Source organism: Phalacrocorax aristotelis, chromosome 20, assembly GCF_949628215.1.
Source record: "Phalacrocorax aristotelis chromosome 20, bGulAri2.1, whole genome shotgun sequence".
NCBI lineage: Eukaryota > Metazoa > Chordata > Aves > Suliformes > Phalacrocoracidae > Phalacrocorax > Phalacrocorax aristotelis.
In genome coordinates, this window is record NC_134295.1 from 7439295 (window position 1) to 7455358 (window position 16064).

Sequence of the window (16064 nt, forward strand, 5' to 3'; positions counted from 1 at the left end):
GAGTTGACACTGGGATTCTTTTAATGCAATTCCTTTCAAAATGCAGCCTTAGAATGACTTGTAATGGTCAACGATGAGAAAAAAACAGATCTTTTTCATCTCTGCAGCGTGACCCTGCAGCACCTCTGCTTCCAAACCCCCCAGCCACTGCTGTTCCTCCGTGTTGGTCTCTGACCGCTTTTACAGCACCTCACTGCCCTTTCACAGGACACAGACCATGCTGGGAATCCAAACCCTCCCACCAAAGGGCCTCATTTGGGCAAAAAGAGGGACAGGGTGCACCAACCGGCGTCCAGGTAACTCAATGTTCGCCTGGAGAACCTATGTGCTCAGCAGCACAAGCAGCAGCTTCCTTTCTCTCACCTTACACTCAGGCACAAACCTACAAAGGTATTTGAGCCACCAGCTCCCGTGGAAGTAAGAGCTATTGACGTTAAGCTCCTAATTACCTCTGTGGATCTGTACCTTCATGCTATGTAAAGTGATTTGAGAACTGAACGTCTGCCTGCATTTTCTGGCTGAATGGGATGGCGGAGGAAGTTGATTTTCCAATATCTTGCTTTTTGAGATGTAACACTACTTTGTGTATTTATTTTACAGAACAGCAGGTGCTACCGCCCGCCGACGCTTGCCAATTCGAGTAACATGGGAAAGTCTGCTGTAGCCTAAACATCTGTGAGAATACACCCCAGCACCACCTCCACGCTGCGCAGTGCTTATACACCGTAACAGGAGAACAGCCTCTACTTGCTGAAATGCATTTAATACCTCCCAGTCGTTAGTCTGAGTTTTGTTTTTCATTCCGTGGACTCGCCACGCGGCCCCTGGGCTGTACGCGCTGTAGAACGACGACGGCGTTTTAGCCACTCTTTCCTTTTCTCCGTTTAAAATATTCAGTGCTGCTCCGCTGCAATTTAATGGTCCTGCCCTTCCATGAGACTGCTGGGGATGAGGAACTGCAGAGAGGCCCAGGCCACACGGACCTCCTGAATCTGCCGGTGCTGCGTGATGCCGCTGCTGTCCGGCAAAAGGAGCCGCCCCGACTGGGTGCCAGCCCTCAAACGGCGCTCCCAAACCACCCCTTTGTGTCAAGCTTGCGTTTTACTAATAAATTCAGAATCAAATGCAGGAAGCCAGTTTGGTCTACAGGAGTACTATGCGCCTACCTCCGAATGAATTTTAAACACCTCTTTTTAAGGACAGCACTTAACAGTAAATCAGTGGGCTCTCGTAACTTGGTCTCCAGTTCTGGGAACAAAACACAGATTCAGATCTGAACAGACTGGAGCGATTCTAGAATTTGAGCGGTAGTTCTCACACAACCAAAGGTCGCAATTAGAAAGTGAGCGTAGAAAGAGTCCCCAGGGGAATACGAAAAAGACATCACCTTATGAAAAAAGCTTCAGAATGAACCCGTGAAATAAAGAGCAACCAGACAATCGTCTTCTACAGAAGATGGAAGTTAATAGTAGAAGAATATAATAACATCTTAAATAGTCAGTGAGTCAGTCTGAATGCACAGGGGCACTAGATCCCTACAGATCTGTGACAAAAGCTAACGGCCAAAACCAGCTGGTCCCCTCCAGCCCCAAAGGGAGACCGGGTTGCGATTCATTCTTCACCAGCTGGAAGATTGTCTTCAATCCGCCTGATGAACTTCATTCTTATTTCTGTGACGCTGTCGCCCTTCAGTGTGTCCTGGACAAATTTTACATCTACAGCCATCTGAACCTAGGTGATGGAAGAGGAAGAAGAAAAGCCATTATCTCCCTTGTAACAGCAGCTTCTCTAGGAACCCTCTGATCGTGAAGCGCCAGCCTAAGGGCTCCGAGGGCATGACGCGCAACGCGGAGCTCTAGGGAAGCATGTATTCATTTTCAAGATCCCATCCTCCTGTACATTGTGGCCTACGTGGTGGACAGCAGACCCTGACCTCTGCAAAAGTACCTCCTACAGCAAAACCGGGACTCCCTGCAGAGATCAGAGCCCAATTAACCCTATCACTCAGGGCTAGGCATCCTGCTGCTGCTGCAGGTATGTTCCTCAAAAATTTCAGCTAAGCCTAAACAGACTCCTAAATTTGAGACACAGCTGTTCTCTTGTTCCAGCAAATTCCCAGCTAGGGCTCATAGCAGTTACAAAGTGAGGATTCTGAAGCTTCATAAAAATTCAAGGTGATACTAGTGCTTGTGCTTGGATCATCAGATGAAGGGGCTTGGTCAGCACCTCTGGGACTCCCAGCTGCCATACGCAACGGCAGCTCTGCTCTTCCCCTGGGAATTAATCTCAAGTCCAAGGCAAACACGGAAGTCACAGACTAGACACTGAAGGATCTCCTGATACCTTGGTTATTCATAGATCTATCTCACTGGAAGAGAGGCTGGCTCACCATTTCCAGGGCACCTCGCAGCACTCCGCACAGCAGGTTGGAATAGATGAGAGATGAGTGGTTGTCAGGGAGCTCAACAAAGTCCACCAAGGGGTTATTTTCCAAGATCAGGGAGAACTCGTCGCCTCCAGGACTCCAGTTGGTGATGCTCGGAGTGATGCCCAGGTACATTTTAAATGCTATCTGTTATGTCAAACAGAGCGTGAACAAGAACACGACCCATGAAGGAACAGCACAGCCTTGATCTTTGCCAAATTACTAAAGGGTTTTGAGAACACCACCCCTTTCTCCCAATTCCCACAAATCAGCAGTAATCAGGGATCTAATTCTCTCTTTTCCTCCCCAAAATCTCAGAACAGTCCTGAGAGTAGCAAACACTCTATCCTCACATGCAAAACCATGACAAAGCTGTGCTTTGACAATTACCTTTGCAATAACATCTGCAGTTTCACGGAAATCATGGCATCTTCCAACATTGGACCGAGCCAGAAAGTCTTCTATTAGCCGAACACCTATGTTGTAACCCCTGTGAATGTACCAGAGAGCAACAGCTGCAGAGTGGGAAGAGTGTAGCTTTAGAAAGACAGCCAATGTTTATAAAAGATAGTGGAGGAAAAAAAAAACCTCTGAGAAATATCAGTATTAAATAAAATTCAGTCTGCCAGGCTTTTATTCTTAGTGCAGCACGCAGACATGCCGTACTGTGAACCCGAGCTCCACCGCAGCAGATCCACTTACATTTTGTCCAGCTGCTTGTTGACATCCTCGTCGTTCTCGTAGTCCTTGCAGAGTTGGGTGACCAGCGCGCCATACGTCAGTGTGAAGAGCTCAGAGTTCTAGAACGAGGCAAAAGGGATTTAGCACAAGCCAAAGAGAAACCTGATTGAGCACTGCTGCATCTGTGTCCAGCGCTGCTTCCGCTGGCCCGGAGAGGGAGAACAGAAACCTGCTGTCTCAAAGGAATTTGCTGCTTAATAAGGAGAGATCCCGGTTCATATTTTGGCAGGGCAACTTCAGTCTCCTTGGAAAGAGAAATCCTCTTTGACTAGGAACGACTGAGCGCTCCCTTCTCTCCCTCTCTCCACACACACAGCGCTTCCAGTTGACGCGTCCCAAATCTGACCTGAAGAGGCAAGCCGGGAGGCCGCTCACACTCTGTAGCCATTCTTAGCAACTCCCATCAGCTGCCAATTAGCATCTCTCTCTGCTTTAACAAGCACATCCCCAGATAACTGGAATGACACCTCCAGGTCAGTTTGTGTGCTACTGGCCACCTCCTGGATGGCTAAACGTGCAGTTCCCAGAGGTGAAAACTGCCTCAAACTGCCATCTGTTATCTGTGTTTCATGAACGCACTGCAATGGGCAACACTTGTTAGGCTCCATTTCTGGTCCTTTCAACAGGACAAAAGTGCTTGTCCATTCACAGATCTATTACATTCTGCTACCAAGAAAAAAACAACACCCATCTGGTCCCTAGAAAGTTATCTAGGCACGTAATTTGCTTCATATGTTAAAAAAACAGCTCCTCAGACCCAGAAGAGGAAGAGCAAGGATGATTTCAGGTCAGCTCCGCAGATCTGTTGTGCACATCCACATTCTGTGCCTGGCTACGATCAAAGTTACTTGGGCTTTCTTTGCACAGTTGCCAGATTTGCAGAGAACACCAAGGGAAGAGGTCTCCTCTCCCAGCCACCTCCATCACCGATCCTCAACCAGAAGCAACTACGTCAAAGCGCATTTTCTTGGGAGCCATTAAGCCGGACCAGTGATTACACAGTCATTAAAGGCTGCAAAACAAAAAGCTACAATAGGGTTTAGCTTTTCACAGAACCTGAAGGAAGTGTTTTCAGGAACAAATAGACCATCATAATTTATTTCTGCTTTCAGTTTTAGCATTCAGAAACATTACAGAGAGTCTAATCTCAGATTAAAAGCCTATCACCTACCATGAGATGCATAGATGCAGAAGGTGAAATGAATGGCAAATACCAATACTACAGAATGAAAGCAGCAGGCAGGCAGAAAGGAAGGGAAAAGAGACATCATCAGAGTTAAGTGACAACACTGATCGCACTTCATTCTGAAACAAGTTTACACTAAGCCAAGACAAGGAGGAATTGCTCCCAGACATTCGACAAATAGAAACTGGGTTTGTTAGAAAACACAGGGAATTCCACCTTGTCACTGTAAATCATGAGGTCAATGGCCATTAGCTACCAAAAGGCTTTAAGGGCATGAAAAGAACCAGTCAGGCTCCTTGGTACTTTTGTCCAATTTTAGATCTAAAGAATTGACATGTTCTTTGGCTTTTTTACTTACAATTCTGCTTTCACCTTGGAAAGATAAAGGTTGTGCAAGTTCACATCACTCAAGAGGGAAGGACAAGGCGGAACTCTCCTTTAGCTCAACTGGCAAAGTCAGACATTTGGCAGAGAATTTAACAAACATGCAAAAAAAGAGGTCACGCCATTTTTAAGGATTTCAGTAATTTTAGGGAAGACAGGGCTTGGCAGCTGGAGAGAGTAGGGGGTGAATGGATGGAGGAAATCCAGCTGTTACCAGTCCAAGGCGCTGTTATTTACTGTGTAAAGCCATGAAGCCGTCACCTACTGTTACCAGCCCCAAAGTGTGCGAACTCAGGGCTGGCAGTTATCGCCTGCAACACTGCTATTTGGGGAACTTTGAAGTGTTACAATAAGGCAAACTTCTAAATTAATATTTGTAAACAAACTCTTCATTTTCCACCCACCTAATGGAATTAAAGTGACCAACTCTTTTTCCATTATTTATATTTTTTTGTACTGCAGACTAGTGTTTAGTCTCAATGCTATGTAACTGATCTGTGTCTACAAAAATGTCAGAATCCTAACAAAGTTACACCAATTCCTCAAACATAGATAACTGCACTTATGGGGTGGAATCCCCCGTGGTGCGGAGGGGGCAGGAGCAGGCAGCTGCCTGGCCTCGCTGGGCCTGAACCAGCCCTTCCAACATGGGAGAAATAACAGATTTTATTTTTATGATTTGCTTTCAAATACTGACGTTGCATCAAAAAAAAAATACGATTAATTTGGCGTGTTTTGACCCAGATTTAGACCTCAGCTCTGCAGATTTGTTCTCCATCTCCCTCGGTTCCGCTGGACTGGTAACACGGAGGCGGGTTAGCGCAGGGAGCGAGGCGAGCGAAGCGTTTGCGTCCCGCTGCGGGGTCACGGCGAGGCGCCGACCCGCCCAGAAGCGCCCCGGTCCTGCCTGATCTCTGGTCCCGACACCCCTCGGCCCCGCAGCACCGGGCCCGCCCCGCCCTGCGGCGCGGGTGACGGCAGCTCCCGTTAGGGACCGCCGCCGGTACCGGACGCTTCAGGCCGCGCCCGCCCGAGGGCCGTGGCGGGCTCCCTGAGCGCCCGCCGAGGAGCGCCGGGGCGGGCGGGACGGCGGAGGGGGAGGCCCCGCCGCGCCCACCCCGGGCGGGCAGAGCCGGGCCCTCCCGCAGGCCTCAGCTGGGCCGGGCCTCCGTCCCCCCGCGCCCCCCCGCCCCGGGCCCACCGGGCCTGCCCCCGCGGGCGGGGGGTGCAGGATCCCGCCGGGGCCCGCCCGGCCCCTCAGGCGCCGCGGCCCCGCCGTTACCATTTTCTTGCTCTCGGTGCCGCGGCCGGCCTGGCGCGACATCCTGCCCGGCCCGCTGCCTCCCCGGCCCGGCCCGGCCCGGCCGCCTCCGCACCGCTCCGCGGGGCACGACGGGACTCGTGGTCCCCGCCGCGCCGCCGGCCCCGCAGCGCCCGCTCCGCCGAACTGCAAGTCCCAGAGTGCGCCGCGGGTCGCTCCACGCGCATGCGCGGCGGGCGGGGGCGTTGTTACCCTTCCCGGCGTGCCCTGCCTCACGTGACTGAGGGGCGCCTACAAATCCCGGCGGGCGGAGAGGGTCAGCTGACCGATGGGCTGGGCGGGGCGCGGGAGTGGGCCTGCGCCGCCAGGGGGCGCTCTCCGCCCGCCGCCCCGGGGCCGCCGCCAGCGCCCTCCCGGAGCGGCGGGGAGCGGGGTCAGCAGCCCCTCACGGAAAGGGCCGTCGCCAAAGCGGGGTCCTCCCCCTCCCCCTTAGGGAAGGCTCCCGTCCCGCTGCCCCCGTCCCCGCCCCGGTGTCTTGGCAGAACCCGGTTCCCGGCGCGGGCGGGGCCGGCTCGGAGCCTCGGGCCCCAGCTCGGTGTGGGGTTTCCATGCCTTGCACACATGTGCAGCAGGCGGCAGAGGACAGGGGCATCGCAGGAATCCGTGCGACTGCTGTCAGTGTTCACTGGAGCAACTGGGCTCCCCCAGCCAGCGTGGCTGCCTGAGCACCGCCTCAGCTCCCCAGCGGGTGCTCCCGGGTGGCTGTTTATTTTTTGTAGAATCACTAAGGTTGGAAAAGACCTCTAGGATTATCAAGTCCACCTGCCAACCCAACACCCCCAGGCCTCCTAAACCATGGCCCCAAGTGCAATGTATACATGCTTTTTGAACCCCCCCAGGGATGGTGACTCCCCCACCTCTCTGGGCAGCCTGTGCCAGTGCCTGACCGCTCTTTCAGGAACAAAATTTTCCCTAATATCCAATCTGAACCTCCCCTGACGCAGCTTGAGGCCGTTTCCTCTTGTCCTATCACTTGTTACTTGGGAGAAGAGACTGATCCCCCCCTCACTCCAGCCCCTTTCAGGCAGCTGCAGAGAGCGAGAAGGGCTCCCCTCAGCCTCCTCCAGGCTAAACCCCCCCCAGCACACTTGTGCTCCAGACCCTGCCCCAGCCCCGCTGCCCTTCTCTGGACACGCTCCAGCCCCTCAAGGCCCTTCTTGTCCCGAGGGGCCCAAACCTGAGCCCAGCATCCGAGGTGGGGCCTCCCCAGTGCCGAGCATGGGGGCCCCATCCCTGCCCTGCTCCTGCTGGCCACACCAGTGCTGACACAAGCCAGGATGCTGTTGGCCTCCTTGGCCACCTGGGCACACTGCTGGCTTATGATCAGCCCGCTGTCAGCCAGCACCCCCAGGGCCTTCTCTGCTGGGCAGCTTTCCAGCACAGGCATGTCTCTATTCTAGACAAGTGGCTGGTTGCTGACCCGTGCCCAAAGGTGGCCCGAGCCGGCAGGGTGTAATGGAGGCTGTGTGCGGGTGGGAGGATGTGCTCTGGGCACAGAGGGGGCTGTTAGCAGGACACCCCCCCCCCGGCTACTCAGGAATCCAGCAGCTGGGTGATCGCTTGCTGTCACCACCGAGCTGCAGCGCTGGGAGCACAGGGGCCGGCCAGGCTCCGGCTAGCTGCAGCCAACCTGCTGGCATTGCCTTACATGGCTATGTCCCCAGGACAGCACAGCCCACGCTCACTCGGCTGCTGGCGGGCTGCGAGCCCCTAGGCCTGATACCAGCTCTTGGCATGGTTGATCCGAGCTGGGGAGCTGCCAGCATCACCTCCATCCCTGGCAGGAGCAGGACATGGTGCCAGGGAGATGATGACATGTCTGTGCTCCCCCTTCTCCCAGTCCTGAAGCACAGAGGAGCAGCCTGTGAGCGCCAGCTCCCCTCCTGCTCCCAGTCATATCCCAGCACCAGTGGGCAAACGGCTGCTTCCAACCCCCCCCGTGCATCTCCTGGAGCAGAGTTACCTCCAGGGGAGGGCAGAGGCAGGGGCAGCAGAGACCCCATGGTACATGGTGCACAACCCCATGGCCGCGATGCTGGAGGTGGGTGTGACCCCCTGAGCGAGGCGGCCACGGAGCTCACCCACACGGAGATGCAGGTCTCCACGGGCCCGCATGGCCCAATGCCAAACCAAACCCCGGCTGTCACCGTACCATTTGTCTTGTAGGGAGTGGCCGTGTGCGAAAGCCGCAGAGCAAACATCGCCGTGTGCCCAGGGGCTGCCTGAGCTGCACATGCTGCTCACGGTCACGTACTGTTGGCCTTTGCTGGCTGGGGAGTCACCTGGCCAGGCCCTGGCACACGTGCCAGGTTCGGCCACAGCCCTGCTACCATGCTCGTGCCGGAGCCAGCGCCCAGCCCCATATTTTTTCCCCAGGGTGCACACGTGGGACTGGGGTAGCATGGCCGGGAGGGCCACCAGCCTTGGTCCCCAGCACCAAGAGTGTGACCACAGCCACCGTGGCCGCTCCAGCGCGTGGGTGCCCGCTGGAGGTACCGTGTCCCTGGTCACCCGTGGGTCCCTGGCAATGTCCCAGCATGCTGCGTTGGCCGTTCACCAGGGGCCACGCAGGGGACCTGTGCTGGCATCACGCTCCATGGCTCCCGTTAAGGCACAGGGAGCTAACGAAGGTCTTTTCCCCCACCGTCCCGGGCCCGGGGCAGGACCGGCAAATTCTGCTGGGGCTCCTCCGGTGCCGCCGCTTTCCGATGCCTCCCCGGCCGGGGGGGGAGGGCAGCGCCCCGGGACCCCCTCCAGCCCCGGGACCCCCGCCCCACCCCGTCCGGCGGGCTGCAGGGCCAGGCTGCAGCGCGCCCCGCCCCGCCGCGCCCCGCCCCGCCGCGCCCATCGCCCGTGGCCTCGGAGCGGCGGGACGAGAGGGGCCGATCCCGGGTACCGAGCCTTGCCATGCCGCAGCGAACCGCCTCCCCGCCCGGCTGGCGGAGCGCGGCGGCCCCGGGGGCGGCCGTGGCGGGGCTGGCGGGGCTCCGGGCCGCCGTCGTGCTGCTGGGCGCCGTGCTGGGCGCCCGGCCGGGGCGGGCGCAGCCCTTCTTCCCCTTCCAGGACCCGGCTCTGCCCTGGCACTGCCGCCTCGACGACCTGCTGGGCCGGCTGAGCCCTGCCGAGCTGGTTCTGCAGGTGAGGGGGCGGCGGAGGGCGGCGGGGGCGCAGCCGGAACCCCCCCGCTCAGCGCCGCCGGCCCGCAGGTGGCGAGGGGGGGCGCGATGGGGAACGGCCCCGCGCCCCCGGTCCCGCGGCTGGGCATCGCGCCCTACAACTGGAACACCGAGTGCCTGCGGGGCGATGCGGAGGCGCCCGGCTGGGCCACGGCTTTCCCACAGGCGCTGGGGCTCGCCGCCGCTTTCAGGTACCGGCACCGGGGACAGGGCGCCTGGGGGCGCACCCGGAGTTGCACCCGGGGATGGGGGACATGGTCCCGTGAGACGGGACCCCCCCAATGCCCGCAGACACCCCACGATCTCCCCACAGCCCTGAACTCATCTACCAGGTGGCCAACGCCACCGCCACCGAGGTGAGAGCCAAGCACAACCACTTCGCTGCCGTCGGCCGCTACAGCGACCACACGGGGCTCAGCTGCTTCAGCCCCGTCCTGAACATCATGAGGCACCCGCTGTGGGGCAGGAACCAGGTGCCAGCACAGGGCGGGAGCACTGGCCTCCGGCGGGAATCAGGCCATGCAGGATCGTGGCTGACCTGCTGGAGGGTGGCAGCAGCTCCCCAGGGCACTGGCTGCGGGGGTGTGGGGTTGGGGGTCCCAGCCGTGACCTGCCTGTGCCTTGGCCAGGAGACCTACGGGGAGGACCCGTTCCTGAGCGGGGAGCTGGCCCGCAGCTTTGTGCAGGGGTTGCAGGGCCAGCACCCCCGATACATCAAGGCCAGCGCTGGCTGCAAGCACTTCAGCGTGCATGGGGGCCCCGAGAACATCCCCGTCTCCAGGCTCAGCTTTGACGCCAAGGTGAGCACGGCAGGGCCATGGGACGCTGGGCAGCCCCCTGGGCGCTGACACCTCTCTGCCGCGGTGCTTGCAGGTACTAGAGCAGGACTGGCGCACCACCTTCCTGCCCCAGTTCCAGGCATGTGTGCGTGCTGGATCCTACAGCTTCATGTGCAGCTACAACAGGTACTGAGCGCAGTGGGGGCTGCACAGGCTGGGCTGCCCACAGGGTCGCCAGTGGCCAGCCGGCCGGGATGCCCCATCCCTTCTCCGACAGGATCAACGGCGTTCCCGCCTGTGCCAACAAGAAGCTGCTGACAGACATCCTGCGTGGCGAGTGGGGATTCGAGGGCTATGTGGTGAGCGATGAGGGAGCGCTGGAGCTCATCATGCTGGGGCACCACTACACACGTACCTTCCTGGAGACGGCGATCGGTGAGATCGTGGGCTGAGCGTGGGGTCCCTGGGCATCACACAGCCATGACAAGTGGTTTCCCTTCTCACTGGTATGGCAGCCTCGATGAATGCTGGCTGCAACCTGGAGCTTTCCTATGGCATGAGGAACAACGTCTTCATGCACATCTCCGAGGCTCTGGTCATGGGCAACATCACGCTGCAGGTAAGCCGGGGGAAGCAGGTCCAGGAGCACAGGCAGAGAGCCAGCGCTGACCCTGCCAAGCACAGCTGAGGTTTTGGTGTGTTGGGGTCTGTGCAGATGCTCCGTGACCGGGTCCGGCCCCTCTTCTACACACGGATGCGGCTGGGAGAGTTCGACCCCCCAGACATGAACCCCTACAGTGCCTTGGACCTGAGCGCAGTGCAGAGTCCCGAGCACCGCAACCTCTCGCTGGAAGCTGCTGTCAAGAGCTTTGTGCTGCTGAAGAATGTGCGGGGGACGCTGCCTCTCCAGGCCCAGGACCTACCTGGCAAGCACCTTGCGGTGAGCACCGTGCACGCAGGTGGGCAGGGGGACATGGCGACGCAGGGGCAGCTGGCTCTGTACCCCAGGCACGCAGGTGTCCCTCCTTCAGAGAGCCACAGGCTGCGTGGCACAGGGCTGCCGGTGCCCATCCTCACCCCTCTGCCCTCCACAGGTGGTGGGTCCCTTCGCTGACAACCCCCAGGTGCTGTTTGGGGACTATGCGCCGGTGCCGGAGCCGCGGTACATCTACACGCCCCGGTGAGACAGTGCAGTGCTGCCGTCTGTCCCCTGGTCCTGGGCACTGCCTGGGGCTGCTGCTGGAGCTGCTCGACCCTTTGCTGGGGGCCAGGGCAAGGGGGGGCATCCCCAAGGTACCCCGTCATTGGGGCACAGCAGCCCCCATGCCCTCTGCTCTTCCCTGGTACAGGAGAGGGCTGGAGACGCTGCCGGTCAATGTCAGCTTCGCGGCAGGCTGCCGTGAGCCGTGGTGCCAGCAGTACTCGCGGGCAGAGGTGGTGCGTGTGGCGGGGGCAGCCGACATGGTGGTGGTCTGCCTGGGGACAGGTAGGTGGGAGCAGGGAGGGTGCTGGGTGGGGCGGCCGGGGGGTGGGGAGCACCCCAGAGCCTGGGTGGCTCTGGGAGAGGAGCGGGTCCCCATTGGCCTCCCAAGACAGTCAATGCCTGTCTGCCTCTGTCCCTGCCCCATCTGTCCACGGTGTGCCAGGCAAGGCGTAAGGGGCTGTCGCTTGGCTGTCCCCATGCAGGGACGGATGTGGAGACGGAGGCGAAGGACCGGAGGGATCTGTCTCTGCCAGGCCACCAGCTGGAGCTGCTGCAGGATGCCGTGCAGGCGGGTAGGGGCTCTGCGGGGCTTGGCTCCCAGCCAGGGCAGCATGCCGGCACCTGGGGGCTGCTTGGAGTTCTGGGGGTCGGGGACAACCCAGAGCGGGTGGTGATGGGCTGGGGTGCAGGGAGGGGACCCACAACCTCCCCAGGTGTTCCTCATCCCTGGGCACCCCGGAGCCGTCCAAGCAGCGCCGTTGCAGGGGTCTTAAGGGCAACGGTCTCCCTGCAGCTGCTGGGCGCCCCGTCATCCTGCTGCTGTTCAATGCGGGGCCCCTGGACGTGAGCTGGGCGCAGGCGCATGAGGGCGTGGGAGCCATCCTGGTGTGCTTCTTTCCTGCCCAGGCTGCCGGCCTTGCCATCGCCAGGGTCCTGCTGGGCAAGGCAGGGGCCAACCCAGCCGGCAGGCTGCCTGCCACGTGGCCCGCAGGCATGCACCAGGTAAGGCTGGGGCAGCTGGCAGCACCCATAGCCCTTCCCTGCCTCGGTGGCCAGGGAGCCGTGGGAGGCTGTGCCCACCCAGCCCTGCCCCACTCCACTAGCCCCGCATCCCACAGGTGCCGCCAATGGAGAACTACACCATGGAGGGGCGGACGTACCGGTACTACGGGCAGGAGGCCCCGCTCTACCCCTTTGGGTACGGGCTATCCTACACCACTTTCCAGTACCGGGACCTGGTGCTGAGCCCCCCAGTGCTGCCCATCTGTGCCAACCTCTCCGTGTCTGTGGTACTGGGGAACACGGGGCTGCGGGATGGCGAGGAGGTGAGCACGACCGCTCCACGCTGATGCGGCCGCAGAGAGTACAGATGTGGCTGGGGTTCCCCCCACCAAGGGGGCAGATGGGGGGTCCTGCTGGCGCTGACTCCCATCCCTCTGGGCAGGTGGTACAGCTGTACCTGCGGTGGGAGCAATCATCCGTGCCGGTGCCCCGGTGGCAGCTGGTGGCTTTCCGCCGTGTGGCTGTGCTGGCTGGCCGGGAGACCAAGCTGTCCTTCCAGGTGGTGGCCGAGCAGCGTGCCATCTGGGCGCAGGACTGGCGCCTTGAGCCTGGCACCTTCACCCTCTTTGCTGGTGGGCAGCAGCCGGGACAGCAGACACGGGTGCCCTCGGAGGTGCTGAGCGCGCGGTTCACCGTCACCGGCGCAGCCCGGCCCCTGCGCGGGTGCTAGAGGTGGGGGCGGCCGCGGGGCTGGGCAGCCTGGGGTGCTGGTGGAGGGAAGGCGTGGAAGCCATCCTGTGTGCTGCAGGGAGCGCGGTTGTCTGCCTTGCAATAAAGTGCTGGGTGCTGCTCCGCGGCGGCTGTGTGGGGCCTTCCCTCCCGTCCCCCTGCAGCAGGACAGCAGTCCCCCTGCCCTGCCTGCAGCTTTCACCCTCCTCCCCAGTCCTGTCCCACCCCGGGGTGCTGCTGCAGCTTCACACCCTGCCCGTGCCCCACGCCGGCCAAGGGGCAGTGGCCGCCCAGACCCACGTGTGCCCCGGCCAGCGCACGCCTGCGCCTCCTGCTCTATTTATAGCTGCCAGGGTGGCTCCAGTGCATTCCCTGTGCCGAAGGGGTGGGGGAACGGCAGTGCTGCCTTCACCCCCAGCCTGGGCGGCTGGTAAGGGCAGAGGCTGCCCCCTCTCCTGCCCAGGCAGGTTTGGTCCCCAGGAGGGTGGCAGCCCTGGCTGGCACTGGGAGGAGTGGGCAGGATGCTGGCAGCGTGGGAGGGGGCAGAGATGCAGCAGTGGGAGCAGCCAAGCCCTGCACTGGCCAGAGGGTCAGATCCAGCCCTACAGCAGCTCGGGTGCTGTGGGGCAGGGATGGGATGGGGGTCCAGCAGTGATGCTGGTGGGGAGTGCAGGTAGCTGGACCCAGGCAGGAGCTCCTTGGGATGGTGTTGGGGGGCTGGGATCTCCTTCAGCCCCAGGGCCAGAGGCCAAGGTGGGGCTGGTGGGGAGTGTGTGGGGCTGCCCAGGCCTGATACCATGACATCAGGGCACTAATTACAGATGCGGCCTGGGATAATTACAGAGCGGGTGAGGGTTGCAGCAGGGCAGGGCAGGGCTCAGCCCATTGCTGGCTCATTTGTCACCTGCACCCACAGGGGACTGTCCTGCAGCAGCCAGGCTTTGCGGCTGGCTGTGATGCCAGCCCCAGGGCAAGATGCTCGGGGACCGGTGGCTGCCCTGGCTTGCTGCCGGCGACAGGCTGGTACTGCACCCATCTGCTGTGGGGCAGGATGCAGGGACAGACCCTCGCCCTTGGGTTCCTGCTGGGTCACTGCCCCATAGATAGTGGGGGTCAGATGAGCATTTTGGGGGCAGGGGTTCAGATCAGCCCTTGTGGCCATGGTGCCACTGCCCTGCGTGGGCGCCAAAACTGCCCTGTGCAGAGCAGCAGGGTGGGAGCAGTCTGGGTGGGGGCAAAGTTCTGGGGCCAGAGGAGGGAGGTGTGGGGCAGAGGGGTGGGGAGCGATGTGGGAGTGGGTGGGATGGGGTGTCCAGCATGGTACTTTGCCCCAAGATGCTGGTGGGGTTTGTTTGTTGTCCTCATCCCTGTTTGCACCCGGCCTCCCACAGCGTCAGCTTGCGTTGACAGAGCAGTGGCTGAGCTGCGGCTGTAATTGTCCTTTGATTTTGGGGTGCTCAGCACCCCGTTGGCTCCCCACAGGGACCATCAGGGTGAGGTGCTGGGCACACTGTGGGGGCTAGAGCCATGGCCGGGCCCCAGCCCGCTGTGTGCAGCCCCCTCCCCAGGCCAGCCCAAGGGAGCCGTGGCAGCTCCCCATGCTGAGGGGCTGAGGAGCACGGGGAGATCTGGGGCGTGCAGCTGCTGGGGCCAGTGGCATGCTCATCATGAGCTCATCAGATTTTCCATCAGCACGGGGAGGGCGGCTGTTCCCAGCACCACAGGAATGGGGGGGCTGGACCCAGAAATCCCGATGCAGCAGGGCTCTGCCTGCAGTGGAGCAATCGATCAGTGCTCTGCTTGTTGTATAAGCCCATCGACTCGAGCTGGCATGGCAGCCAGGAGCCGTCTGCTCTGCTGCCTGCACCAGGAGCACGGGTGGAGCACAGCTGCAGGCCCTGTACACCCGTGGCTGCCCCTTCCTCACTGTGCCCCCTGCTCCAGGCTGGCCCCATGGTGGGGAGAAGGACCCTGGGCATGACTGACCTGGTGCCAGGCTGTTCTGGAGTCCTTGGATGCTTGTCCACGCTGGGTGATGCTGTGCTGGGCCTCCTGCACATCCTGCTGGGACCTCCAGGGCCACAGCTCTGCCAGCCAAAGGGGCTTTGGGAGCCACCCACCAGCACCCTTGGAACAGGTCATGGCATGACCCCAGCCCCGCTCTGCTGGGTCCCTTATGTGCCATGGAAATAAGGGGCCATGGGGCTGCCGCAGCCCCCTCGGAGGCTCAGCCACGCAGGTGTGTGAGCAGGACCGTTCCCCTTCCTTGTCCCGGGATGTCCCCTGTGTTTGTGGGTTCACTGGGACACGCTTCTCTGCCACGTGCACTCCTGTTCCCCGCCACCCCCCCAGGGCTGCATGGCTCCCAGAGCCACGGCTCGGCTGCGCAGCATTCTCCGGCAGGGAGTCAGCCAGCAGGTGAGGCTGCTGGGAGTTTCGGGGAAGCCTCTGCTCTGGCTGAGCCGGGTGAGCAGCCGGCGGGTGGCGTGGCCAGGGGCTGCGGGAAGGTGATGGCTCAGCCATGGCATGGGGCTCTGGGGTGTTTTGGGGCGGTTTGGGGCGTACAGCCACCCCTGCAGCGGCACAGAGCGGGGCCGCCCTGTCTGCTGAGAAGCCCTCCTGCCCACTCCCCGTCCCCTGAGTCAGAGGAACGCGCTTCCGGAGGAGAGGGCTGGGATTTCAGGAAACCTGTTTGCCTGGTAGGTGAGGGAGGATGGGTGGCAAGGGATCTCCTGGCCCCATGGTGACATCATCCCAAAACCAGGCATCTCTGATGGGCGCTGCCCACAGAAAACTGAATCTGTTCATCAACACATGCCTGTGAACCCAGAGATGGGCACTTTGCAGGATGCCCAGCCCAAGCTGGCCACGCAGTGAACAGGGATGTGTCCTTCGCTCCTGTGCCCCTGCGAAGCCTTAAGCGGTGCTTCCCCACCTGGCTGCTGCTGCTGCCCACATGTCCCTGCCCTTGGACATGCTGCTGCACTGGACAGGCACTCATGCCCAGGGTCCGTTTGCGCTGGGATGCCGCGTGGGGCAGGGACCGCCGTCGCACCACTGGCCCACCCTGGCTTCTTGCAAGGCTAAGAGGTGTTTCACCCCTGAGCAGGGCTGAGA

The 16064-nt window shown here is 60.6% G+C and overlaps 2 protein-coding genes across 3 annotated transcripts; one reads left to right on the plus strand and one right to left on the minus strand.

Moving 5' to 3' along the window:
* On the minus strand, window positions 1–6196 carry TRAPPC3 (trafficking protein particle complex subunit 3). The gene is made up of 5 exons (XM_075114589.1): window positions 6019–6196; window positions 3128–3225; window positions 2816–2915; window positions 2390–2572; window positions 1–1731 (listed from the first exon to the last, which is right to left on the minus strand). Exons 1-5 carry the CDS (start codon window positions 6058–6060, stop codon window positions 1612–1614), a joined length of 543 nt encoding a protein of 180 aa, XP_074970690.1. The 5' UTR covers window positions 6061–6196; the 3' UTR covers window positions 1–1611.
* A 2696-nt stretch (window positions 6197–8892) lies between these two features.
* Window positions 8893–13074, plus strand: LOC142066782 (uncharacterized). Of its 2 annotated transcripts, XM_075114738.1 has the most exons (14): window positions 8893–9195; window positions 9264–9424; window positions 9547–9706; window positions 9863–10033; window positions 10107–10198; window positions 10290–10447; window positions 10528–10631; window positions 10728–10952; window positions 11107–11192; window positions 11362–11498; window positions 11699–11788; window positions 12010–12218; window positions 12335–12541; window positions 12661–13074. In XM_075114738.1, the coding sequence occupies exons 1-14, from the start codon at window positions 8965–8967 to the stop codon at window positions 12946–12948; spliced, it is 2319 nt and encodes a 772-aa protein (XP_074970839.1). In that variant the 5' UTR covers window positions 8893–8964; the 3' UTR covers window positions 12949–13074. The 2 variants fall into 2 exon arrangements, with proteins under 2 accessions (XP_074970839.1, XP_074970838.1); XM_075114737.1 differs by lacking the exon at window positions 9863–10033.
* The last annotated feature ends 2990 nt before the right edge of the window (window positions 13075–16064 follow it).

What these genes read in the sequence shown, in the direction of transcription:
- TRAPPC3 (XM_075114589.1), bottom strand. Translation starts at nt 6,060, where the DNA reads ATGTCGCGCCAGGCCGGCCGCGGCACCGAGAGCAAGAAAATG. An exon ending in AACAAGCAGCTGGACAAAAT is followed by an intron (nt 2,916 to 3,127) that starts GTAAGTGGATCT and finishes GTACATTCACAG; the next exon opens with GGGTTACAACATAGGTGTTC. An exon ending in CTGCAGATGTTATTGCAAAG is followed by an intron (nt 2,573 to 2,815) that starts GTAATTGTCAAA and finishes TTGACATAACAG; the next exon opens with ATAGCATTTAAAATGTACCT.
- LOC142066782 (XM_075114738.1), top strand. Translation starts at nt 8,965, where the DNA reads ATGCCGCAGCGAACCGCCTCCCCGCCCGGCTGGCGGAGCGCGGCGGCC. An exon ending in CGCTGTGGGGCAGGAACCAG is followed by an intron (nt 9,707 to 9,862) that starts GTGCCAGCACAG and finishes TGCCTTGGCCAG; the next exon opens with GAGACCTACGGGGAGGACCC. An exon ending in CTTCCTGGAGACGGCGATCG is followed by an intron (nt 10,448 to 10,527) that starts GTGAGATCGTGG and finishes CTGGTATGGCAG; the next exon opens with CCTCGATGAATGCTGGCTGC.